This window comes from Lissotriton vulgaris, chromosome 6 (assembly GCF_964263255.1).
Source record: "Lissotriton vulgaris chromosome 6, aLisVul1.2, whole genome shotgun sequence".
Classification (NCBI taxonomy): domain Eukaryota; kingdom Metazoa; phylum Chordata; class Amphibia; order Caudata; family Salamandridae; genus Lissotriton; species Lissotriton vulgaris.
The window spans coordinates 7,999,616-8,027,462 of record NC_141694.1 but is presented as its reverse complement, the minus strand read 5'-3'; the positions used below and the strand labels follow the sequence as shown (position 1 = coordinate 8,027,462).

Here is a 27,847-nt window from a genome sequence, read left to right as displayed (position 1 = left end):
TTATTACAAAGGTATGGCACACCTGAAGCCATCTTGATTGGAATAAAGTGGTAACTCTTAAAACATTTAATTTAAAAAGGAACTAAATGAGGGGTATATTTTGCCATATGAATTATGATTAGTGCGGCAGAAAGAAAAATTAGGGCACATTTTGAGTGACTTCTCAAACCCTCTTCAATTTCATAAAAAAATATGACATACAGTCTCCCAAGATGGCCACCAGAGACAAAAGAGCCTAAATGTAGCCCAAATATCACCCAGATGTACCCCAAGTATAGCCCAATGACAGAATGTCCCAGAGTGTTCTAAAGAACAACTAGAGCGCTAACAGTCTTACTTATGACAAAAGTATGGCACACCAGAAGCCATCTTGATTGGAATGAAGTGGTAAGTCTGAAAACACTCAATTTAAAAAGGAACAACATGAGGGGGTTAATTTTGCCATAGAAAGTATGATTAGTGCTTCAGAAAGAAAAATTAGGGATCATTTTGAGTGACTTCTCAAATCCTCTTCTATTTCATTAAAAAAATTCTGACATGCAGACTGAAACATGCACTTTGAATACCAGCAGCAGACGTCCCTGGTGAGCAGTAGCTTTACTACAGTGATCTAATGTGCAACTAGAGTGCTAACATTCAGAATTTATGGCAAATGTGTGACACATCTGAATGCCTTCTTGATGGAACCAAAGTAAACATGCATTGAAAATGCAATAGATCTCGCCCTCGTTTAAGTTTAAAGCCTTTCTGTTTGTAATGAGGTGGCTTTTTAGCTTTGCTTTTATTAGTGTTTTTTCAACTTTCATGTAAATAACATGCATCTGTATGCATATAAGTATATGTATGCATGCATTTATGTTTGTATTTATATAGATATACAGATGATATATGTTTATATATGTATGTGTGTATATATATATATATTCACTGAAAAAACCATAGGCTATAGACCATATATAGTTAGGAATTGGCATTTACAAAACCTTGAAAATTCACTGAAAAAACCATAGGTTATAGACCATATATAGTTAGGAATTAGCATTTACAAAACCTTGAAAATTCACTGAAAAAACCATAGGTTATAGACCATATATAGTTAGGAATTCGCATTTACAAAACCTTATTTTACTCGCATAAAACCATTGAAATTCCATATATAGTTAGTTGCACTAACTATATATCGCGCACCCGCAATCCACTGCTGATGATGTCACATATTACATCATTCATGACATGGTCAGTGACATCACTGATGACATCACTGATGACATCTCAAATGACATCACTGATGACATCTCAAGTGACATCACTGATGACATCTCATTTGACATTACTGATCACATCACTGATGATATCATTCATGTGATAATACGATGAACCTCTTCAGACTCTAATATAACCTTAGATACAATCAGTGTAAACAGACACTCACAGACTGTCACTCATCCATGGAGTTACTCACACACCTAGTCAGTCATGCAAAGAATCAATCACACCTCCATTTCCTCAACTATACAGTTATACAAACTTTACTTATTCAAACATATACTAACACATATTTACTCTCTTATACAATCCCTGATACAAGTTCACAATGATCCATACAGCCAGTCACACATTCACTGGCTCTTATGCACAGTTATTTATATATGTCAACTCTCACATGTACTGTGTTTTACATATGTACTTACTTTGACATGTAGCACTGAGATATCCATTCACTCACCAATACACTCATGCACACAGTCAACCGCCCATACAGCTGTTTCCACATGCACTTTTGAAACCATACATCTAGTGAATCAACTGCTCACACATCTATGCACAGAGTCATACACCTCCCAGCCACCCACACACACACACTCAGTCTCCCATACAAATACTTGGGCAACCAATCAATAACCCATATAGTTACTCATATAGCTACTTATCAACACATGCAACAGTTTACAGAACAACAGACATAATGATGCACAAATTAAGACAGTTTAGTCACTAACCCATGCACTCAGTGAGACACATTTAATCACTCACTCATACAGTCAGTCATGCACCTACTAAATCCTTCATCCAGACACTTATACATCCACTCATTCTTCAATATGTAAGACATATTTTAACTTTACAGAAACATACAGTCACTGGATGTTGTCATCAGTGATGTCATTTGAGATGTCATCAGTGATGTCACTGACCATGTCATGAATGATGTAATATGTGACATCATCAGCAGTGGATTGCGGGTGCGCGATATATAGTTAGTGCAACTAACTATATATGGAATTTCAATGGTTTTGTGTGAGTAAAATAAGGTTTTGTAAATGCGAATTCCTAACTATATATGGTCTATAACCTATGGTTTTTTCAGTGAATTTTATATATATATATATAGAGTACAGTGTTTGTAAATAGAGTTTCTTCAAATATTTGTTGTTTGCACATCACCAAGTAAAGTGTTCTGATTTGTTTTGCTCCTCTGTAAATCCGTTTGCATCACACTTCTGAAATGTATACACTAAATAAGCAGGATATAACCTATCCCCCCTCCTTTTAAATGAAAAATAAAAACAACGATGCAAATTGGGAGGAACTATACCCAAGAATGTACATAAGCAGAAAGTAGTTCAAAACTCAGGGATGCAAATTAAAATACAACATAATGAGTCAGAACACTTAAGTAACCTGAAAGGAAGAGTAAATAAATTGACAAGCAATAAAATAAATTGACAAGCAGTATAACCCATCCTCCCCAGTAAAACAATTTATAATAAAATGTAGCAAAGGGTGGACCGCACCCCGTAACTACGATCCCAACAACTGAACCAAAAGTGTGAAAAGGATTCCTTATGTAAGGAACATGAGGTACACACTCAATTGTGACACCCCTCATGTAAAGGGTAAAACACTTTGGACTGTAACCCAAAAAGTCATCCCTCCTGTAAGTGTTTTTGACAAACCGTGTAAATGGGAGTAACACCCATAACTTACCCTTGACGTGAGGGTGAGAGACCAAAGTATACATGTAGCACCTGGTGACTTACTGTATAGACAAGATGTGTAGCACATGGCGACTTGCACACCGAGCAGGAAAGACGTGTAGCGCATGGCGACTTACACACCATTAACAGAACCCTCAAGTAAAGTAGTGTAACTATGAAACTGAAAAGGTGAGCAACCATCCACCAAGAGACTAGAACCTCCCTCAAGTAAGGGAGGGAAAGATGGGTGACCACTACCCACTAAGAGATTAGGACCCCACTTCTGTAAAGGTAACGAGACTTCCAAAGAGATTGGCAACTAATCCCATAACGCAATCCCATGTGTAAGGGATATGTACAATGCGATGCAGCAAAGTTGCATAATAGGTACTGTAAAATGTCGACATACCTGTAGAGAAAAATGTGAAAATGATGACATACAAATATAGTGAAACCCACATAGTGTAGCATGTGAAATTTTTGAATATTTGTCGTTTGCTGTTTCTCCATAAACATTGACAAAAAAACCATGTAGGACCTTGGCATCACTATTACACATGCAAGTGATGACTATTACTCTAATATTTACTCAAAATCATGCAAACTCTTTGTCTTGTATTTTTATTTTAAACTGTAATCAGACCAAAACCACCTGTGAGCGATGTCTCACACAAACTACTTGCAATGATAAACCATGAGAGAGGTGAACCCAGGATAGAACACTCCAAGTACAAAACACCTCTATGTTGCTGCAGTTATTCTTTCCAGAACACTGAGTTTGGGCAAGACCTACGAGCCGTAGCAGCAGATTGTCAAGAACATTAATGTCAAAACACAGTACGCCGAGGCTTTTTGAACACCACATGTAGAGCAGACATTGTTCCTTACCTCTGATCAGCAATCCTATGCAGCATGCGGTTTCAGCAAACATGAATGAACAGAACACAATGCGCGTCTACAATTAGCGCAGTCTTGAACTTGACAGCCGGCTGCAAAATCGCTTTATCAAAAAACATGCAGCCTAGTGTGCGGCCGCAAGCTCCCAACCAAAGGCGAGTGCAAGGAAAGATCCAGCGCCGGGCGTTTAATGATGGATGTGCTGTGGCTTGATCGTAATTAATATCCTTTACGCTGCAGCTTGTTAGCATAGGAACACGCGGCAAAAAAACATTAAGTCCCACCTCACATCCGGGCTCGAGCTGTATAAAGGACTGCTGAAGATTCCTGCACGATGAAGACAGCACCCTGTCACCTGAAATCTAGGTCTGCTAGCATGCAGTCGATGCAAGGCCAAACTGACCACACTGCTCGTGGGCTGGCCGAACAAACCACAAACTGGCCGAACAATACGGGACACATTGCAGCGCTGTGAACTATGCGCTGCCAAAAACAAGATGGCGTCACATAAAGTTGACGTGCGCTGGGTGGCCTACGGTTGCAGCATGCTGAAAAGCGTCCCATGGCAGCCAGAAGCTGGGTAGAAGAATAGACGTCATAGAAGATCCCACAGAGGCACTTGACGACTCCAGATAAAAGTATTGTGCATGCGCTCTAATATGATATACAAATCGCAGCAAAACGGTTTAACCAGCAACGTAGGCATGACTTTATAGTAGGGACAAAACACATTAAAATCTGAATTAATCTCGCCCTCGATGGCCGATGGACCCATCCTCACCCCGATTAAAAAAACAATAATAATACCGCCCCAAAAATATATATTGTGCGTGATACCATAGGTCTCATGCTTGCGATGCAAATATTAAAGGATGTTCTCCACCACAAATGACTCCTGTAAATTGCAGATCCCATTTCCAGCAAGCAATCGTCCCCTTGTAAGCCTCTAGAGACTGAAGTGGCTGGAACACTCAGGAGTGCAATAGAAAGAAATAAGCCCTGGATAGGATTGTCTGCTGTTTTAAATGTGTATGATTGTAAACCTTCCAAAACCAGTTGATCCATCCATATGTAGAAAGTAACTAAATATAGATGGGGAAGTATTGAGGCTCACACCACTTACCCACTTGTATCAATGTCATTTTTAGCAGACCAATGAAGCATGTCCAGGCTGGGGCTGTCCGCAAACGAGGACACTGGTGGGGCTGGCACGCTTGGAGCTTCATTGTAGCTGCTTTATTCTTCGTTTCGGTAGGTTTCCTTAGTTTCTCCTTGTTCATACCATAGACGTGTCTTTTAAATCCAGTAGTATGCTTGGGTCTTAGTTCAGGTGGTCGCCAAAATATGTTGTATCTTACCAGACATAGCTGAGTTGTATTTTAAGTATTACTTTATTTAATCCTTAAGGGACAACCCCACAGGAGCCGCCTGCCTGCTGCTCAGCCCATCTTCCAATTGTCACTCACACAGGCACCCAAGCATTCCACTCATGTCCATTACACCAACGTTCCACTGCCAACACTTACACTGTCTGAGCAGCTGGGAGAAAGGTAACCAGGGATAGATATACTAAATAAGCAGGATATAACACCATACCCATTTCCAGGCCCCTCATGTTGCGGTGCTGAACCCTGCGATTGGATGACACCTGCTCCTGCCCCAGAGGCTACAAGCTTCCACTACATCTTCCATTGGCCTGTCTTTGAGTCCCTTCTCCGCCACTAGTTTCCCTTTGAGTTACCAGCTCCTGCCCTGTTTGGTCTTCTGCTCACTGATCATTTGTCAATATTCTTCTCTTTTGACATGTGTATTCCCCTTGTACTGTGTACAGTGCTTGTTGCCTCTGGCCTAGATTTCTGCTTTTCACTATATATATATATATATATATATATTACCTACTGGCGATAGCCAGTAGGTATATATAGTTAGGATTTTTTTCCTATGGGACTTTTGAAAATTCTATGTCTAATAACTTTGGCGTTTGTGGACGGAATCGGCTGAAATTTTCAGGAAAATGGCACATTTTGTTTCTGAGCAGCCCCTGAAAATTTGGGGGGGTTTCGTCAAGGGGGGGGCCGAGAAAAAAGGGGGGTCCCAAAACGCGTTTTTCCCATGTTAATTTCCATAGGGCGTTTGGCCTCACTTTTAGCTCGAACGGCTGAATGGATTTGCACAAAACTTGGCAAAATTGTAGGGACTGTTAGCCCGATGTGCCTTTGCTGGGTCTCAATATATGTGCTCCAGTGGATTTTGAGAAATTAACGTTTTAAAAAATTTATATATCTGTGACAGCGTCCTGGATAGCGCACCAGTTCGCGTACTTTTCGCGTAACGGAGCTTTGCGAAGCGAAGCTGATTGGCTGTCCGGTGTCTGTCAACATTCTAAACAGTCCGGAGCAGCCGCCATCTTGTCTCTCGGTAGGATCGAGAGACAAGAGGAGGCCAAAACGAAGGGGGAAATGAAGGAAAGGGGGCATGGTAGACCTCTTCTGACCCCCTAAGATTGATGAGGGGGATATTAAAGTGCCCCGCGGGGCCAAAAAAATAAATAAAAAAAATTGCGATTTTTTTTTTTTTTTTTTTTTGTCGTAGAGGCGCAAATCGGTACATGAACCGGGCAGCTAACCCGGCAGCTAACCGGCAGTGTAACGGGAGTCTGAGGAGAAGCTGAATGGGTGTCAACATTGTAAACAGTCTGGAGCGGCCGCCATCTTGTTTCTCGGTAGGATCGAGAGACAAGAGGTGGTGAAAAACGAAGGGGGAAATGAAGGAAAGGGGGCAAGGTAGACACCTCCTGACTCCCTAGGATTGATGAGGGGGATATTAAAGTGCCCCGCGGGGCAAAAGAAAAAAAAAGAAAATTGCGATTTTTCGCGGTAGAGGCGCTTCCCGGTACGCCAACCGGGCAGCTAACCGGCAGCGTAACGGGAGTCCGACATCTTGTGTTTTTGGAGCGTCCGGTTTGTGTACCGGGTAGCGTTCCGGTAAGCGTAACAAGGGGAAAACCAAGAGAAACAGTAAAATAAAATTTAAAGGAATAGATTTCCACCAAACTTGGCAAAATTGTAGGGACTGTTTGTTTGATGTGCCTTTGCAAGGCCTCAAGATATGTGCACGTGTGGATTTTGTCTAATTAAGGTTAAAAAAAATATATATATCTGTAAGCGTGCTCTGGCGCGCTTACGTTACGGGTTTTGTTTGCGCTGCAGAGACGATACGTCACGTTTATGCGACGTGTCATGAGGCGTCTCACGTGGCTACGTGATACGTCACGTAATAAAGAATATATTTTACAACTATAGATATTAGCTTTTAAAAAACCAATGAAATTCACTGAAAAAACCATAGGTTATAGACCATATATAGTTAGGAATTTGCATTTACAAAACCTTGAAAATTCATTGAAAAAACCATTGGTTATAGACCATATATAGTTAGGAATTAGCATTTACAAAACCTTGAAAATTCACTGAAAAAACCATAGGTTATAGACCATATATAGTTAGCGATTAGCATTTACAAAACCTTATTTTACTCGCATAAAACCATTGAAATTCGCATATATAGTTAGTTGCGCTAACTATATATCGCGCACCCGCAATCCACTGCTGATGATGTCACATATTACATCATTCATGACATGGTCAGTGACATCACTGATGACATCTCAAATGACATCACTGATGACAACATCCAGTGACTGTCTGTTTCTGTAAAGTTAAAATATGTCTTACATATTGAAGAATGAGTGGATGTATAAGTGTCTGGATGAAGGATTTAGTAGGTGCATGACTGACTGTATGAGAGAGTGATTAAATGTGTCTCACTGAGTGCATGGGTTAGTGACTAAACTGTCTTAATTTGTGCATCATTATATCTGTTGTTCTATAAACTGCTGCATGTGTTGATCAGTAGCTATATGAGTAACTGTATGGGTTATTGATTGGTTGTCCAAGTATTTGTATGGGAAAGTGAGTGTGTGTGTGGGGGTGGCTGGGAGGTGTGTGACTCTGTGCATACATGTGTGAACAGTTGATTCACTAGATCTATGGGTTCAAAACTGCATGTGGAAACAGCTGTATGGGTGGTTGACTGTGTACGAGTGTATTGGTGAGTGAATGGATATCTCAGTGCTACATGTCAAAGTAAGTACATATGTAAAACACAGTACATGTGAGAGTTCACATATATAAATTACTGTGCATGAGAGCCAGTGAATGTGTGAGTGGCTGTATGGATCATTGTGAACTTGTATCAGGGATTGTATAAAAGAGTAAATATGTGTTAGTATATGTTCGAATAAGTAAGGTGTGTATAACTGTATAGTTGAGGAAATGGAGGTGTGATTGATTCTTTGCATGACTGACTAGGTGTGTGAGTAACTCCATGGATGAGTGACAGTCTGTGAGTGTCTGTTTACACTGAGTGTATCTAAGGTTATATCAGAATCTGAAGAGGTTCATCGTATAATCACATGAATGATGTCATCAGTGATGTGATCAGTAATGTCAAATGAGATGTCATCAGTAATGTCATCAGTGATGTCATCAGTGATGTCACTGACCATGTCATGAATGATGTAATATGTGACATCATCAGCAGTGGATTGCGGGTGCGCGATATATAGTTAGCGCAACTAACTATATATGCGAATTTCAATGGTTTTATGCGAGTAAAATAAGGTTTTGTAAATGCTAATCCCTAACTATATATGGTCTATAACCAATGGTTTTTTCAATGAATATATATATATATATACATATACATATATACACACACACAGGAAGAAGCCTCTTCCGATGTCTATGGGTTGTCCTGCTACATCTTACAGGCATCATAAGCGTTTAATCATCATCGAGAACAATAGATTATTTGCACCTCATGGAACAAGCCGACACTGGGTGGGCAACCGACACTAGGAGGGCAGCCGGCGCTGGGTGGGCAATCAACACGGGGAGGGCAGCCAGCGCTGGGTGGGCAGCTGATGCTGGGTGGTAGCCGACGCTGGGTGGGCAGCCAACTGTGTACACCCATGTGAGGAAATTTAGGCCTGGAATCGATGGATGTGAGGGACCTGCCTGTAGCTCATTTCTTGCTGGTAAACTTCCCAACATGTTATTAGTCTTGAGGTGCTGGACTGGTTCCTTTGTCTAACTCCAGATGTTTTAGTGTGGTTGGTCTTGCTGTTGGGAGTGAGTGAACCTTATGGGCTCTTACTCTATGAAACATAGATTCTCAGGGATCAAGAAACATAGATTCTCAGGGATCAAGAAACATAGATTCTCAGGGATCGAGAAACAGATTCTCAGGGATCATGAAGCATAAATTCTTAGGGATCACGAAGCATAGATTGTTAGGGATCATGAAACCTACATTCTTAGGGATCACAAAGCATAGATTCCTATTGATCACGAAGCATAGATTCCTATTGATCACGGAGCATAGATTCCTATTGATCACAAAGCATAGATTCTTAGGGATCACGAAGCACAGATTCTTAGGGATCACAAAGCATAGATTCTTAGGGATCACGAAGCATAGATTTTTAGGGATCATGAAGCATAGATTTTTTGGGATCACGAAGCATAGATTCTTAGGGATCATAAATCATAGATTCTTAGAGATCATGAAACATAGATTCTTAGGGCTCACAAAGCATAGATTCTTAGGGATCATGAAACATAGATTCTTAGGGCTCACAAAGCATAGATTCTTAGGGATCATGAAACAGATTCTTAGGGCTCACAAAGCATAGATTCTTAGAGATCACGAAGCATAGATTCTTAGGGATCACGAAGTATAGATTGTTAGGGATCATGAAACCTACATTCTTAAGGATCACAAAGCATGGATTCCTATCGATCACAAAGCATAGATTCCTATTGATCACGAAGCATAGATTCCTATTGATCACGAAGCATAGATTCCTAGGGACCACGAAGCATAGATTCTTAGGGATCATGAAGCATAGATTCTTAGGGATCACGAAGCATAGATTCTTAGGGATCACGAAGCATACATTCTTAGGGCTCATGAAACAGATTCTTAGGGATCACAAAGCATAGATTCTTAGGGATCATAAAGCATAGATTCTTAGAGCTCATGGAGCACAGATTCTTAGGGATCATGAAGCATAGATTCTTAGGGATCACGAAGCATAGATTCTTAGGGATCATGAAACCTACATTCTTAGGGATCACAAAGCATAGATTCCTATTGATCACAAAGCATAGATTCCTATTGATCACGAAGCATATATTCCTATTGATCACAAAGCATAGATTTCTATTGATCACGAAGCATAGATTCCTATTGATCACGAAGCATAGATTCTTAGGGATCACGAAGCATAGATTCTTAGGGATCACAAAGCATAGATTCCTAGGGATCACGAAGCATAGATTCCTATTGATCACGAAGCATAGATTCCTATTGATCACAAAGCATAGATTCTTAGGGATCACAAAGCATATATTCCTATTGATCATAAAGCATAGATTTCTATTGATCACGAAGCATAGATTCCTATTGGTCACGAAGCATAGATTCTTAGGGATCACGAAGCATAGATTCTTAGGGATCACAAAGCATAGATTGTTAGGGATCACAAAGCATAGATTCCTAGGGATCACGAAGCATAGATTCCTATTGATCACGAAGCATAGATTCCTATTGATCACAAAGCATAGATTCTTAGGGATCACAAAGCATATATTCCTATTGATCATAAAGCATAGATTTCTATTGATCACGAAGCATAGATTTCTATTGATCACGAAGCATAGATTCCTATTGGTCACGAAGCATAGATTCTTAGGGATCACGAAGCATAGATTCTTAGGGATCACGAAGCATAGATTCTTAGGGATCACAATGCATAGATTGTTAGGGATCACAATGCATAGATTGTTAGGGATCACAATGCATAGATTGTTAGGGATCACGAAGCATAGATTCTTAGGGATCACGAAGCATAGATTCTTGGGGATCACGAAGCATAGATTCTTGGGGATCACGAAGCATAGATTCTTAGGGCTCATGAAGCATAGATTCTTAGGGCTCACAAAGCAAATTCTTAGAGCTCATGAAGCACAGATTCTTAGGGATCATGGAACATAGATTCTTAGGAATCACAAAGCATAGATTCTTAGGGATCATAAAGCATAGATTCTTAGAGCTCATGAAGCACAGATTCTTAGGGATCAAGAAGCATAGATTCTTAGGGCTCACGAAGCAAATTCTTGGAGCTCATGAGGCACAGATTCTTAGGGATCATGAAGCATAGATTCTTAGGGATCACAAAGCATATATTGTTAGGGATCATGAAACCTACATTCTTAGGGATCACTGTGCATAGATTCTTAGGGATCACAAAGCATAGATTCTTAGGGATCACGAAGCATAGATTCTTAGGGATCACGAAGCATAGATTCTTAGGGCTCACGAAGCATAGATTCTTAGGGCTCATGAAGCATAGATTCTTAGTGATCATGAAGCATAGATTCTTAGGGATCACAAAACATAGATTCATAGGGATCACAAAACATAAATTCTTAGGGATCATGAAGCATAGATTCCTATTGATCACGAAGCATAGATTCTTAGGGCTCATGAAGCATAGATTCTTAGTGCTCATGAAGCATAGATTCTTAGGGATCATGAAGCATAGATTCTTAGGGATCATGAAGCACAGATTCTTAGGGATCACGAAGCATAGAATCTTAGAGCTCATGAAGCACAGATTCTTAGGGATCACGAAGCATAGATTCTTACGGACCATGATGCAAGCCTTGCCTTCTGAATGGATTGCCTCTTGCTCTCATTCACAGAGGTTCTCTCGTGATCCTCCATCCGTGGACCAGGGGGCGAAGAGAAGTCAGTCCTTCCTGTCTGTGCCTCCATTTGCCAAGGAGCTGGTGATTGAGATAGTCACTTCGCCCACCTACAGCATCAAGGGAGCCTACGAAACCCTACTGTACCAGCACTTCCAGACCCCCAGGTGCGCATCTAAAGCTAATGTCCTTTTATTCTTGTGTGAACTTCATTGCTGGAGGTGCATGAATGAGGGAATTGAAATCCATGGCCCTCTCCTTTTTCATTATTAGCACACACTTGGGTTGCATGTGCTGAGACTAGCTGCAGCATGACATGGTTGGTAACAACATAAGCCCTCTCCTCCGCCCTGCGGTTTATGTGCCTTGTTTGGAGAGGCCAGGCAAGTGAAGGGTAATTCCCACCCAGTGTACATTGAGAGCTGCTGGTAATGTGCTTGTGTCCTTTATGTGGGGCTGTCTTGAGCGAGGAATCTTGTATTTTTGAAGTAACGGGTCTATGAAGTTTAGTCCCAACCACGCGAATCCCTCCAGTGACCAAGCCCTTTCTCTGTGGATCCAGAAGGAGCAGAAGTTACTGTGGTGAGCCTTGAGTTTAGAGAGTTGAGGGAAAAGATCAGCTTTACACGATGTAATAACCCTCCTTGAGTGTCTGTGAAGTAAAAGAATGACTATGAAGCGTAGGACCATCAAACACCATTATCCTTCAAAGAAAGACAGCCGCTAACTTGTTTCCTTCATTCCAGTGGTCCCAGGACACTTTTAGACCCTCCCAAGGTTTCCTGGTGCCAGACTGCACTTTTGTATAAATTATGTGCAGACTACTGGGCTTTAGATCTTTTTAGATTTGTCAACAGTGTTATTTCACACTGTTGACAATCAGACACTGCACTCTCTCTTGGGTGTTCGAGGTAAGGTACTTCTGTCGGGTGATGAAGTCGTGGGAATATCAGAGTGGAGAGTTGAAGGAGAAAGATATCTTGAGTGTGGCTGGTGTAGATGGGTCAGACTGGACACTCGGAGTGTACAGAAGTGTGCTCTGTTTCTTCCAACTATCATTGCATCCTTTTAACAATGTGCCAGAATTATTCTAGGGGGGGTCCTTGGCTGGCTAGTCCAAGATCACACAGACATGTGTCTAACAAAGCTATTGACCGTTGTGCTTCAAAGTTTGGCATTACCAAAGGGGATGATGGACGGAGCGTTTGAACACATCAAACACTCACCCCCAGTCAACTGATCTGGGTTTAATCCATCACAATTCTTTAGCTCACTCCGCCACCCCAGTTCAGATATGGCCATATGCCTTATGGGAACAGTCCAGCCCGAACTGCCAAGCCATGTCTTCCCTGGACCGGAAACGAGCATCCTGGGACCCATTTCCGATTCATAATCCTCATCATCCAGGCTATTTTGAATCCAGTGGTAGAGTGAGCAAGGGACCCACATCTGGGCATACCCTGCCAACTGAGGGCAAACAAAGCCATACCAAAGGGGATGATGGACAGTTTGGCATTGGCACTATTTTTTGCAAACATTCCTTGACCGGAGAAACAACTAATTCCCAATTGGTCCAGTGAGGTTTTGATTGCACCATGTAGCACTGTTGTACTAAAACAATATTTGGGGTGAAGCACCTAACCCCGATGAAATAATCATTAAATCCTTTGTGTCTGACATGCTTACCAGACCGCTCTATTTCCTAAATTGTGTTTACATACCACCAGTTATAAGCAAGATCAAGAATTAGGCTATTGCATTTGGTATTCAATTGCCTCTGAAGTGTTCTTCCAGCGATAACCACGTGGGAGGAGAAGAGTCCATTCATACTTAGGAGGTGGATGTCCTTATATACACCCTTGGGATGGAGTGGATAAGACCAGACTGTAGACATGACCAAGCAAGATGGAAGGTTCTTAAGATTATTTATGTGAAGGTGGAAATATTCCACAGGTGGGAGACGCGTCCTGAAATGTTAAATTTTTATAGTGAGACTCAGTGGTGGCAGCCCAGATAGCAGTCGGCTACCTGATATGAGACCTTCCTCGGGATAGGACACTACCTGCAGAGCTGAGATGAGACTTTCCTTGGGATAGGACGCTGCCTGCATACCTGAGATGAGGCTTTCCTTGGGATAGGACGCTGCCTACGTACCTGAGATGGGACCTTTCTCGGGATAGGACGCTGCCTGCGGAGCAGAGATGAGGCCTTCCTCGGATAGGACGCTGCCTGCGGAGCTGAGATGAGACGTTGCTTGGGATAGGATGCTACCTGCGGAGCTGAGATGGGACCTTCCTTGAGATAGGACGCTGCCTACGTACCTGAGATGGGACCTTCCTCGGGATAGGACGCTGCCTGCGGAGCAGAGATGAGACCTTTGGGATAGGACGCTGCCTGCGGAGCTGAGATGGGGCCTTCCTTGGGATAGGGCGCTGCCTACGTACCTGAGATGGGAACTTTCTCGGGATAGGTCGCTGCCTGCGGATCAGAAATTAGACCATCCTTGGGATAGGACGCTGCCTTTGGAGCTGAGATTGGACCTTCCTCGGGATAGGATGCTGCCTGCGGAGCTGAGATGAGACCTCCCTCGGGATAGGATGCTGCCTGCAGAGCAGAGACAGGACCTTCCTTGGGATAGGATGCTGCCTGTGGAGCTGAGATGAGACCTTCCTCGGGATAGGACGATGCCTGTGTACCTGAGATGGGACCAATTGAGGAGGGTGCGTGTTGACGTGCTCCTTCAGATGCACTGTCCGTGAGGGTGCCAGTCACCCCTTGGCTGCAGCCGGGGCACCTAAGCGCGTTTCGAAGAGATCCACAGCTCGGAAATTAAACCATATCATATACTCCTTTATCCATTCATAATTTATGATCACTCCCATTCAGGTGTCAATCTCACCAGCACCCTTGCGTTAAGGACAGCGGGCCTAAAAAGATGTGTTGACTTGTTTATAGCTCGTGCTGAGAGCGCCCCAGATGGCAGCCAGAGGAGCTTCTGGAACAGATACCCTTTTCTCTTCCAGTCCCAATAGAAGGTCTTGAATTGAAAGACACCCCCATCCCCATCAGGTCTTCAGTTCAGGAGAGAGCCCAGGAAATGCCCCCTGAAAGAACACGACATCTTGTCTCTTTACATAGTCCCGTCCCCTCCCTAAACTCAACTCTTGTTCATACAGCTGTGGCCACCAGGAACGGGTAGAGACTTTGTGCATTTGATGGTGTTTCTGTAGAGCGAGCCTAGGGCAATATATATTAGACTCCTAATCTCCTCTCATGCTCACTGTGCAGCGCTTTGTTGCCCCAGGCTCGCTTTACATAAATACCCACATACGCATACATTCTCTTCCTGTTCCTGATAGGCCACTGCTGTGGGCACAAGGTCTCTGAATCCACTCGCCCTCTTTACACAACTTTGATGTTTGACCTTAGTCCTATGCAGCCAATCCGCTTGTAGGACTCTGGAAATGCACGTTTGTTCCAGAGATGCCATTAGCAGTCTTGGACGGAGCCTTCGATATGATGGAATGACAGAGTGAGAATAGGAATGTGAGCCTTCTTTTCTTCAGACGACTGCCATTGACTGCTACCTTTCCTCTTTCAGGGCAGTACAGGTTGGGGATGTTCTGTGTGTTCCAACGTGTGACCAGCCTGCGTATCTAGAGGTGAACCCAGAAGCTGATTCCAGGTAGGTGGGATGTGTGAGCCAGCACTGAGCAGAGAGATGACTGTCCCGTGTAGCGCCAAGAAATGGGAACAGAGGATCCTCCTAGGTTCAGATGTTTCTATTCTCTTTCAGATGCCCAGATATTTACTTTAAAGTGAAGAAGATTGTTGGCCGAGAGGGGGAAAAAACATGTTTTGGATACCTGGCGGACACAAATAACACAACGCTGTACCAGGTGAGACAACGCTGGGTGAGACTAGGCTCATCTGAGCATGTTTCCATCTCCCCTAGGCAGGATGATCTGAGCCTGTTTCCATCTCCCCTAGGCAGGTTGATCTGTGCTCCTGTTTCCATCTCCCCTAGGCAGGTTGATCTGAGCCTGTTTCCATCTCCCCTAGGCAGGTTGATCTGTGCCTATTTCCATCTCCGCTAGGCAGGTTGATCTGAGCCTGTTTCCATCTCCCCTAGGCAGGTTGATCTGTGCTCCTGTTTCCATCTCCCCTAGGCAGGTTGATCTGTGCTCCTGTTTCCATCTCCCCTAGGCAGGTTGATCTGAGCCTGTTTCCATCTCCCCTAGGCAGGTTGATCTGAGCCTATTTCCATCTCCGCTAGGCAGGTTGATCTGAGCCTGTTTCCATCTCCCCTAGGCAGGTTGATCTGTGCTCCTGTTTCCATCTCCCCTAGGCAGGTTGATCTGTGCCTATTTCCATCTCCGCTAGGCAGGTTGATCTGTGCTCCTGTTTCCATCTCCCCTAGGCAGGTTGATCTGTGCTCCTGTTTCCATCTCCCCTAGGCAGGTTGATCTGAGCCTGTTTCCATCTCCCCTAGGCAGGTTGATCTGTGCCTATTTCCATCTCCGCTAGGCAGGTTGATCTGTGCTCCTGTTTCCATCTCCCCTAGGCAGGTTGATCTGTGCTCCTGTTTCCATCTCCCCTAGGCAGGTTGATCTGTGCTCCTGTTTCCATCTCCCCTAGGCAGGTTGATCTGTGCTCCTGTTTCCATCTCCCCTAGGCAGGTTGATCTGAGCCTGTTTTCTTCTCCCCTAGGCAGGTTGATCTGTGCTCCTGTTTCTCTTTCCCCTATGCATGTCGAGTCTCAGCCTCCTCAGCATGTGTTCTTGTTTCCATCTCCCCAAGGCAGGTCCCACACACAGCTATGTGCCATCTTTCCCCTCCAGTGATGGCCATGTGTTCTGGGGCAGCCTGTCTCCTGCTGGCCTCTCGCATGCTGTGGATCGGATCTGCAGTATTCTTCAGCCGCACCTCAGGAACAGGTAAGTCTAGCGTTGGTCTTCGCCTTTTTTTCTCAGCATGAGGACAGAAGGGGCTGTTGCTGCTCTGTTGACGGCTCTGCTGATTGTATTGAACCTGCTAACCTTGAAGGACAAGTCATGTTTACTACTCTTGATGTGGCTGACAGAGACGTTTCTTTGACTCTGAGGGCTGGCTATGATGTTTTCCTCCCGCTAATAATTCTGTCAATGACTTCACTTGATCGTTGTCTTTCTGGTGTGTGTGGTGCCAGGTATCAGTGGGAGCTGTGTTTGTGTGTAGTGATTGTCTCTCATGTGGGCACATTCAGGATCTGTGTGTCGCTTTCTCTACTGTTTGTCTCTCTGTGGGTGTTTATCAGTGCTGTAGCAGTCTCTCTCTGTAGTGTCTGCTGGTGCTGAATTATTCTTGAGTGATGTACTGTCAGACCCACTTAACAACTGGCCCCTGAGTCTTGATTTGATCAGAAACAGGAGTCTTTTCCCAAATTGGTATCCTGTGGCAGCAGCATTACTGGGGGCATATCCTCCAGGTCAAACTTGTCTGGATTTTTCCAGACAAAGAAGATTGGCCTTAGATGGGAAGTCGATGCAGCAACACTGACTGCGCCTTTTTCTCATTCCATGAAGATCTGTAGGTGATCCCAGAATTACTGATCGCTGTTGTGTTGGCAATGCTGGGTCTGGTGTTACCACACTGCAGTGATCTCGCTGTCTGTCTGTAAGGAAGGCCTCTGTGTGCACTCTCTTGCTTTGTGCTGCTTGGTTCTGTCTGTCACTGTGATGGCTAGCTATACTTTAGGATATAGAGTAGGGCTGTAGAAGGCGAGAGCTGGGCAGCTGACGAGCTGCAGGACCAGTTCCCTTTGCTGACCGAGAGTCCTTTGCTGTGATGCTCTCCCACACACTGATGGACGGCCTTGCCTGATTCTCTTCTTCGATCACAACAATTCTGTGAGCCCACAGGACATGCTCCTACAGTTAAAGATTTTGTTGACATCAGGGCTATGGTCTGAAGCCAGAGGGAGACCCAAAGTGTACCTCCCTTTCTGAGTGGTATCTCCAAGTATGGTCTAGCTAACAGTGATTATAGTGCAGGGCACAGCTCAGGCGTTTCAAGTTAATACCCCTTTGGGGAACTTTCTAAAAGCTTTACCCTTTAAGCAGTTTGTTCAGTCCTCGTATTTGGGATCCTTTGCCTTCATCACGTCTGGGAAATATTTGAACGGATGCCTGCTGTGTCCATGTGTATGTGTGGTTTGTGAATGGACTGTAAGTGCTGGTGCACACGTCTGTGTGCTGCTGAAAATGGGGGTTACTTTCGTGCAGAAGTGATGTTCATTGCACTCATCTCAGCCTGAACCCCCACCACAAACTCTGTATACCTGGTCTTTAAAGAGGTCTGCAGCTCCTCTCATGTCAGGGTATGGTTGCCCTGCCTATGTGAAACTCAACCATCCCTCATTTCCTGTGCTGTGATCAGCTCCATTCACATTTGAGCTGACCAAGCATCCAGATGGAAGCAAATACACACCGCTCCTGAACCAGTCAGAACTTGTCGGCTCAGTCTGTTGTCCAAGAATAACACAAAGATGCTCCCCTAGGCTTGAAGGAGCACACGCATGCCAGCGAGTGCTGGGTTCACTGTACTCAACTTAGTACACAGGAGTCCTGAATGCAAGGACCCAGAGAAGAGTCTGTGCTGGACTGTTACCCTTCTTCCAGACTGGGCCTGATTCTGTGAAAGCCTATAGAGCGCCATTGTACAGTGACCTGGAAAGAGGAAGAGCTACTCGCCTGTCTGTAGAAGTGACTGCATTCTCAGGAAGAACTACACCAAAACGGTGAGGTCTGTCTTTCTCTGCACGTCTGACATGAGATCTGCTGCTGCTGCTGACTGGAGAGGTACAGTAGCCTTTGCCATAAGACCACAAGCACCAATTGTAGTATCGCACAACTTAAGACCATAAGAACAGACTGCAGGATCCTTCGACTTAAGATCACAAGCACAGACTGCAGGATCGTTCGACTTAAGACCATAAGAACAGACTGCAAGATCCTTCGACTTAAGATCACAAGCGCAGACTGCAGGATCGTACGACTTAAGATCACATGCACCAACTGCAGGATCCTTTGACTTAAGATCACAAGTACCAACTGTAGGATCGTACGACTTAAGACCATAAGAACAGACTGCAGGATCCTTCGACTTAAGATCACAAGCACCAACTGTAGGATCGCACAACTTAAGATCATAAGAACAGACTGCAGGATCCTTCGACTTAAGATCACAAGCACCAACTGCAGGATCGTACGACTTAAGACCATAAGAACTGACTGAAAAATCATTATCATTATAGTTTCATGACGGAACGGTTCCGTCATCAGCACAGCTCCACTGTGCCTCATGACGGAACCGTTCCGTCATGAGCATCGAAGGGGTTAAGACCATAAGAACTGACTGCAGGATCCTTCGACTTAAGATCACAAGCACCAACTGCAGGATCGTACGACTTAAGACCATAAGAACTGACTGCAGGATCCTTCGACTTAAGATCACAAGCACCAACTGCAGGATCGTACGACTTAAGACCATAAGAACTGACTGAAAAATCATTATCATTATAGTTTCATGACGGAACGGTTCCGTCATCAGCACAGCTCCACTGTGCCTCATGACGGAACCGTTCCGTCATGAGCATCGAAGGGGTTAAGACCATAAGAACTGTCTGCAGGATCCTTCGACTTAAGATCACAAGCACCAACTGCAGGATCGTACGACTTAAGACCATAAGAACTGACTGCAGGATCCTTCGACTTAAGATCACAAGCACCAACTACAGGATCGTACGACTTAAGACCATAAGAACTGACTGCAGGACGGAACCAGCTGGGCAATCGCCGTGAGGGCAACGGCCAGATCACCAACTCACCTGCTCTGCACCTGGGGAGGCCGTGTGGGCAGCGGCGGCTGTCTCTCCCACGCCGGACCGGGACTGGGCGACAGCGGGAAGACCACAGATCCCAGCTGCCCCGGGGCCCGGTGCACCACCAGTGACGCGAGTGCTGCGCCCGGAGGCGCTACAAAGCACCGGCTCCATCGAGAGAGCCTCGGGGGACGGAACCAGCTGGGCAATCGCCGTGAGGGCAACGGCCAGATCACCAACTCACCTGCTCTGCACCTGGGGAGGCCGTGTGGGCAGCGGCGGCTGTCTCTCCCACGCCGGACCGGGACTGGGCGACAGCGGGAAGACCACAGATCCCAGCTGCCCCGGGGCCCGGCGCACCACCAGTGACGCGAGTGCTGCGCCCGGAGGCGCTACAAAGCACCGGCTCCATCGAGAGAGCCTCGGGGGACGGAACCAGCTGGGCAATCGCCGTGAGGGCAACGGCCAGATCACCAACTCACCTGCTCTGCACCTGGGGAGGCCGTGTGGGCAGCGGCGGCTGTCTCTCCCACGCCGGACCGGGACTGGGCGACAGCGGGAAGACCACAGATCCCAGCTGCCCCGGGGCCCGGCGCACCACCAGTGACGCGAGTGCTGCGCCCGGAGGCGCTACAAAGCACCGGCTTCACCTCCCGCCTACGCGGGACGCGCCCGGGATAAGCCCGGGACAAGGGCGGGACAGTCTTTGGCAGTCGTTGGCAGGAGGAGGTAGGGTAGGGCCAGAGACCCTGCTCCTCGCAATGGGCAAACGCAAGTTAACAACGAATGGTGGAGAAGGTAAGAAGGCTAAAGTCCCTAAGAAATCAGAGACTATAATATCATATCTGACATCTGCAGTGGGGGCCTTAAATGACGAAATTGCCAACGCGGAAAAAGAACTGGGGCTTGACCACACGGTCACAGAGGGGAGGAATGTAATAGACATAGTGGTCCCCGAGCACGTTACACACATCCCCCTGGAACCCACCATAGAAGTCACTACTTCTACTGCCTCCTCTGTCCCTAGGGCTATTACCTCTCCACATGGCCCGGGCAGCGATATTGTACATGTGGATTCTACTGCAAACACGCGTCATAAGGCTAAAAACTCATCCAGGAAGAAGCCACATGAAGTACACGGTGCAAAAGCGGTTAAACAGACAGTCCAGGGCTTCCAGGACAATTTGGTGGGGGTAGTGGAGGGCTTAATCGAATCCCGTCTGGAACCTTTACTGGTGAACTTGGCTAAAGACATTGTGGACACCCTCAAATTATGTGTTGATAACATTATGAAAAAATGTGAAAGGATTGACAAATATCTCACAGAGCCACTCACACATTGCCCACACTGCCGGCCCCACACCAGTAGTAGTGTGGCCCTTGAACATGAAGGGAGGGGTATAACATAAATTGCGGCTTTATCCAGCTCGCCAATGGAAGCGCGCAGCTCGCAATATTTACCTGCACCTATTTCACTTAATAAAAATACTGATTTAGCACGGAGGCCCCAATCAGTAGGGCTCGAGGAGTTGGGGAGGGCTAATACGATACCTACCCCTAGACCTCAGGAGTACCCCTTCAGTGAGTGTGAAATAACACTCCCAGGCATACAATAAATTACACAATAGATTGAACAAACAAACTAGTGCAGTTAGAAAAAATACATTTTTAATATAATTAAAAGTTGATAATAAAATTCAGTGCAATTTAGTCAAACTTGATAAAATAACAATATGGTGATACATGTGTATTCACAGAATTTTTTTTTTTAAAAAGGTAAGATGGCATCCAGTCGACGCGTTTCGACATTAAGAATATGCCTTCATCAGGACTTTACCATCAATTTCTGTAAAAAAGATCATAACAATGTTTTAATATATTCATTTCCTATCATCCAATGATATAACTGTACTAGCTTCACGTTTGTTCATAGAATTCTATTGGTAACAAAAGATATTTTAAAATTTATGATATACCGCTTTTTATAACTAATTATCAGACACCTATGCGTATACCTAAAAATTCTACAGTAGGCCCTATTATGTTTGGTGTGTGCTGACAGGGAGATTCACATAATAGTAATGTATTCACATTTCTCAAACTTAAACCTTTGCAACATGATACATTTCAGTGTGATTTTAACAATGATAAAAACAAATTTCACATTCGCATAATCAGAGAAATAGTATTGTGTTAGATTATTCCTTTTTCATGACACAATAACTCACTCACATTTCATCAAATTCCATATGACTCTTATTGTAACAAAAGGACCTATCAGCTTTTGGGCACAAGAACAGACAAAAGATAGAAAAAGAGGACAGAAAAATAATAGTGATGTTTTATATCTATCTTCTATGTTAACCCTTACTATAATTAACTACTAATTTCATGGTTGTGTGCATTTTATTTTCTTACCTAGAGTACTACTCGTATGCAAGAACTGTATTGTATTGTATTCTTGTGGTATTGATTTATTAAAGGTCCAGAGAGATGACACTTCCCTATAAATAAAGGAATGCATTTTAGCTGGTGGCAGCTGTATTCTCATTTCATGTATCGGGGTCGACATAATTAAAATAACTTACCCCTAAAGAGTTATGGGACGTTCCTCATCTGGGGTCTGTTGTTCGGTATGGCACCACGACTAATGTAGTTTTAAACAGATAGAAACCTAATATTTTAAAACAAAAATGCAAAGAAAAGAACTTATATTCTCAATGAAGCTTCCTTAATTTTTATAGGCTAGATATAGCTAATATTTATGCTTACCAGAGGTTATCTAAGCGCTGTTTCTTAAGGTTGCCACTCAATTATGTGTCTATTTCTTATAGGCGTAGTATCTACTGTTCAGTTAGACTGCCGTTTTGCTTATTACTCCTGATAACAAGGAGAGAGGGCAATGGGTTTAGAACCTGTTTCTTCTCAACATTTGCGCAATTTTGTTTTAAGGTGGTGGCTTTCCACCGCTGTTTTGTAGTGCCACACCTGCTCTTCATATGACCGTTATTACTATTAGAGCGGACCTGAAATTTTGACAGCCTGCCTAATTAACAAAAAACGCTTAAGCTTAAAAATGCTTCGTGCTAAGCGCCCTTCTGTTTACAAAACGCGTTCCTTCTTTAGAGCCTTCCGTATTAAGTACCCCTCTCGCTTTTAAAGCGTTCCATGTTCGGAGCCTGTTTACCTTTGTTTAAGCAAAAGGACGCTAATTCTTTTTAATTCCGTTCTCCCCTCGTGGTCTCCGATTGTAGTATACGGCGGTAGCGTCACCTTCACTCTTTTAGTGTTTCGCGCTGTACGCACGTTACTCCTAGCAGGAAAGGAGCGGGTTTTAAATTTTGCGCATTTACCAAATACACTCTTAGTCTACGGTAGCGCAACGGGCATAATATCTTACCGGGATAGGCGAGGGTCTATGTCAATAAAGGTTTCTCTTCCAGCGAGTCAGCTTTCAGGAACGGCAGCCCTGATTAGCTGAACTCGCGATCCTTTTAAAGACGACCAAAATTATTGGTGCACGTGCGTGCAGAATTATTTTAAAGGGACAGAGAGTATTTCCGCATATTTTTTATTTAATCTAATCGTTTGTTCTGATCCTCATTGTGTTTCCCATTATTGTCCAAACTCGAGACAATATATTTCACAATAATTGGACCCAGGGGATCACAAGTGTGTATTTAACTTTTTGTTTTCAAATTACCACCTAAGGAATGACGAGCATTTCAATGTGGTTTAAGACATTTAGATTCCTTAACAAATTACTGATGACACCCTAATATTAGTTATAGTGTATGTTTCTTCTCTGGTAGTAGGATAGGCATCCAGGGTAACTACGCCTATTCTTTTTGAGTATATCAGGTCTTCAATATTCCTGGGACTACTTCATTTATTTAGGCTGAAAAAGGTTGAGCCACAGATCCTAGTGCATCCGTAATTATTTAGAGGTATCATAAAATTGCATTTTCCCAGGGCAAATCATTGTTAAGGCCATGGCTAAAGGTTTTAAGGGAGAAAATCCAAAAAACTTCACGTTTTTTTCGTATCTTCTCTCCTCCCTCACACGCACAAAGGGAGGAGAGAAGATACGAAAAAAACGTGAAGTTTTTTGGATTTTCTCCCTTAAAACCTTTAGCCATGGCCTTAACAATGATTTGCCCTGGGAAAATGCAATTTTATGATACCTCTAAATAATTACGGATGCACTAGGATCTGTGGCTCAACCTTTTTCAGCCTAAATAAATGAAGTAGTCCCAGGAATATTGAAGACCTGATATACTCAAAAAGAATAGGCGTAGTTACCCTGGATGCCTATCCTACTACCAGAGAAGAAACATACACTATAACTAATATTAGGGTGTCATCAGTAATTTGTTAAGGAATCTAAATGTCTTAAACCACATTGAAATGCTCGTCATTCCTTAGGTGGTAATTTGAAAACAAAAAGTTAAATACACACTTGTGATCCCCTGGGTCCAATTATTGTGAAATATATTGTCTCGAGTTTGGACAATAATGGGAAACACAATGAGGATCAGAACAAACGATTAGATTAAATAAAAAATATGCGGAAATACTCTCTGTCCCTTTAAAATAATTCTGCACGCACGTGCACCAATAATTTTGGTCGTCTTTAAAAGGATCGCGAGTTCAGCTAATCAGGGCTGCCGTTCCTGAAAGCTGACTCGCTGGAAGAGAAACCTTTATTGACATAGACCCTCGCCTATCCCGGTAAGATATTATGCCCGTTGCGCTACCGTAGACTAAGAGTGTATTTGGTAAATGCGCAAAATTTAAAACCCGCTCCTTTCCTGCTAGGAGTAACGTGCGTACAGCGCGAAACACTAAAAGAGTGAAGGTGACGCTACCGCCGTATACTACAATCGGAGACCACGAGGGGAGAACGGAATTAAAAAGAATTAGCGTCCTTTTGCTTAAACAAAGGTAAACAGGCTCCGAACATGGAACGCTTTAAAAGCGAGAGGGGTACTTAATACGGAAGGCTCTAAAGAAGGAACGCGTTTTGTAAACAGAAGGGCGCTTAGCATGAAGCATTTTTAAGCTTAAGCGTTTTTTGTTAATTAGGCAGGCTGTCAAAATTTCAGGTCCGCTCTAATAGTAATAACGGTCATATGAAGAGCAGGTGTGGCACTACAAAACAGCGGTGGAAAGCCACCACCTTAAAACAAAATTGCGCAAATGTTGAGAAGAAACAGGTTCTAAACCCATTGCCCTCTCTCCTTGTTATCAGGAGTAATAAGCAAAACGGCAGTCTAACTGAACAGTAGATACTACGCCTATAAGAAATAGACACATAATTGAGTGGCAACCTTAAGAAACAGCGCTTAGATAACCTCTGGTAAGCATAAATATTAGCTATATCTAGCCTATAAAAATTAAGGAAGCTTCATTGAAAATATAAGTTCTTTTCTTTGCATTTTTGTTTTAAAATATTAGGTTTCTATCTGTTTAAAACTACATTAGTCGTGGTGCCATACCGAACAACAGACCCCAGATGAGGAACGTCCCATAACTCTTTAGGGGTAAGTTATTTTAATTATGTCGACCCCGATACATGAAATGAGAATACAGCTGCCACCAGCTAAAATGCATTCCTTTATTTATAGGGAAGTGTCATCTCTCTGGACCTTTAATAAATCAATACCACAAGAATACAATACAGTTCTTGCATACGAGTAGTACTCTAGGTAAGAAAATAAAATGCACACAACCATGAAATTAGTAGTTAATTATAGTAAGGGTTAACATAGAAGATAGATATAAAACATCACTATTATTTTTCTGTCCTCTTTTTCTATCTTTTGTCTGTTCTTGTGCCCAAAAGCTGATAGGTCCTTTTGTTACAATAAGAGTCATATGGAATTTGATGAAATGTGAGTGAGTTATTGTGTCATGAAAAAGGAATAATCTAACACAATACTATTTCTCTGATTATGCGAATGTGAAATTTGTTTTTATCATTGTTAAAATCACACTGAAATGTATCATGTTGCAAAGGTTTAAGTTTGAGAAATGTGAATACATTACTATTATGTGAATCTCCCTGTCAGCACACACCAAACATAATAGGGCCTACTGTAGAATTTTTAGGTATACGCATAGGTGTCTGATAATTAGTTATAAAAAGCGGTATATCATAAATTTTAAAATATCTTTTGTTACCAATAGAATTCTATGAACAAACGTGAAGCTAGTACAGTTATATCATTGGATGATAGGAAATGAATATATTAAAACATTGTTATGATCTTTTTTACAGAAATTGATGGTAAAGTCCTGATGAAGGCATATTCTTAATGTCGAAACGCGTCGACTGGATGCCATCTTACCTTTTTAAAAAAAAAAATTCTGTGAATACACATGTATCACCATATTGTTATTTTATCAAGTTTGACTAAATTGCACTGAATTTTATTATCAACTTTTAATTATATTAAAAATGTATTTTTTCTAACTGCACTAGTTTGTTTGTTCAATCTATTGTGTAATTTATTGTATGCCTGGGAGTGTTATTTCACACATACTGTTTGCCCTGTCCCAGGATATTTATCCTTATCAGGGGGTCCTTGTTACTAACATAGTACCCCTTCAGTGAGCCCAGTAAAAGACTGAGCCGCCCAGTGGATCTTCCCCCGGAGGCAGCAAGCTTAGTTGTCATCCTAACTGGGATTCCGCGCCTTAAACCACAACAGAAGGAATCTGATTTAGACTTGCTAAACAGAACTAGGAGATGGTGTGCTCAGTTTAGCAGTGGAAGTTTGGATGTGGGTAAATATATTATAGCTGCTCAAAGGGTGGATTGGGTGGGGAGGAGGCCTAAATGCGTTGTTGGAGACTGCGTGATTGTCAACTTTAACACACCCAACATTGCAGACTCCCTACTCTGGGATGGTTCTGACCTAGTGAGTGGAAGTATCAGACCACTCCCTTTAGGGTATTTTTATCCTCCCCCCACCTACCTTCAACCCAAAATTAACTTCCCTTATGGCCCAGCCTATATAGGCAGTGGGGAGAGACTGGGAGCGAAGTCCATTGTATCCTATCAAACCCAGCAGGCACTATTGAGGGCAAGGCCAAATAGTGCTCCAGTAATAGCACCCGAAGTACAGCATACCCTTAGCCAGGGGCCAGGGATTACACTTAGCAATAGGTTCCATCCTCTTATAAACACCTCTACGCTAGACACTAACGATTGACAACCACCCACTGCTTCACCATCTCGGGATGCCACTACAGTAGCTAGCGGTTGTCATGTCACTGCAATGAGCTGGAACGTTGCTGGGCTAAAGAAAAAAGTCTCTGATGAAAGATGGTTAAAGCTAATCACACAACATGATATCCTGGGTTTCCAGGAAACTTGGGATTCCAGTGGTGAATTCTTCATGGATGGGTACAGGAGCTGTTGGACAGGCCACATGAAGGGCCGCTCTCCCCCAGCCCAACCAGGCCCGAGCCAGGGCCCGCAAGGACCACACCCCACCATTGCACGTCCTCCGTCCCCTCAGGGACCCCTGCCCTCGAGCATGCCGACCTCGTGGGTCCGATCCACTGCCGGCCCACGCGCCCATCCTGGGGCGCCATCTTGGACACTCCACCACGAGGCCGCCTGGCCCCCGATCGACCTCAACCCTGGGCCTGGCCAGGCCTCAGACATCCCGGCACCACCATCCACCCAGGAGGTGAGCGGGCTACTTGGCAAGTCAATGGGAGAAAGAGGTGTCGATGGCTCTCCCCCGCCAAGTGCCGCTCGCCCATCGCCTCCCCGGGCGCTGGCTCCACCCCCCTGCTGGGTGTCTGGACTCCCTCATCTTGGACCTCCCGACCTCCAAGTGCGAGGGTCCGGACATCAAAGCACAACAGCCCTATAACTGGGGCAGCTCCAGAGCAGGAAGGCAGTTGTATCTTGGAGTCGAGAGACGCAAAGAGGAACTCATCCTAGACGGACTACTGGCGCTGCCGTAGCTCTGTCTTGTGCACCATCGTCCTGCCTGTTGTCGCTGCCGCAACCTTCGCAACCTTCATTTCCTTCATCGTCACCGGGACCTGCTGGCGTGGCCGCGGACCGTTTGTAACCGTCATCTTCACCGGGACCTGCTGGCTCCGCCGCGGACCGTCGATTCCTTCGTCCATCTCGGGACCTGCTGGCTCCGCCGCGGCCCGATCATCTAGAACGCCGAGCTCGAGGATTGAGAGCTATATCCACCTTTTGGTAACAAGACTGTCCCGCTACCCCTTTTCCCAAACCAGAGACCAGAACC

At 44.0% G+C, this 27,847-nt stretch overlaps 2 protein-coding genes across 2 annotated transcripts in view; both read left to right on the top strand.

The window, feature by feature from the left end:
• Nucleotides 1–27,847, top strand: part of PEX6 (peroxisomal biogenesis factor 6) — a 141,099-nt gene that overhangs the window by 16,613 nt on the left and 96,639 nt on the right. Inside the window, exons 2-5 of the mRNA XM_086925819.1 lie at nt 11,705–11,874; nt 15,309–15,392; nt 15,504–15,606; nt 16,508–16,644. Of these exons, the coding sequence (XP_086781945.1) occupies nt 11,705–11,874; nt 15,309–15,392; nt 15,504–15,606; nt 16,508–16,644 (494 nt within the window). The remainder of the gene's footprint in view (nt 1–11,704; nt 11,875–15,308; nt 15,393–15,503; nt 15,607–16,507; nt 16,645–27,847) is intronic.
• LOC147706683 (uncharacterized) lies at nt 8,979–11,544 on the top strand. Its single transcript, XM_086928355.1, has 3 exons — nt 8,979–10,942; nt 11,131–11,442; nt 11,529–11,544. The coding sequence occupies exons 1-3, from the start codon at nt 9,978–9,980 to the stop codon at nt 11,542–11,544; spliced, it is 1,293 nt and encodes a 430-aa protein (XP_086784481.1). The 5' UTR covers nt 8,979–9,977.

Coding starts and splice junctions, on each gene's coding strand:
- LOC147706683 (XM_086928355.1), top strand. CDS start 9,978: ATGGAGCACAGATTCTTAGGGATCATGAAGCATAGATTCTTAGGGATC. Junction 10,943..11,130: donor AGATTCTTAGGGCTCACAAA/GCAAATTCTTAG, acceptor GGAGCTCATGAG/GCACAGATTCTTAGGGATCA.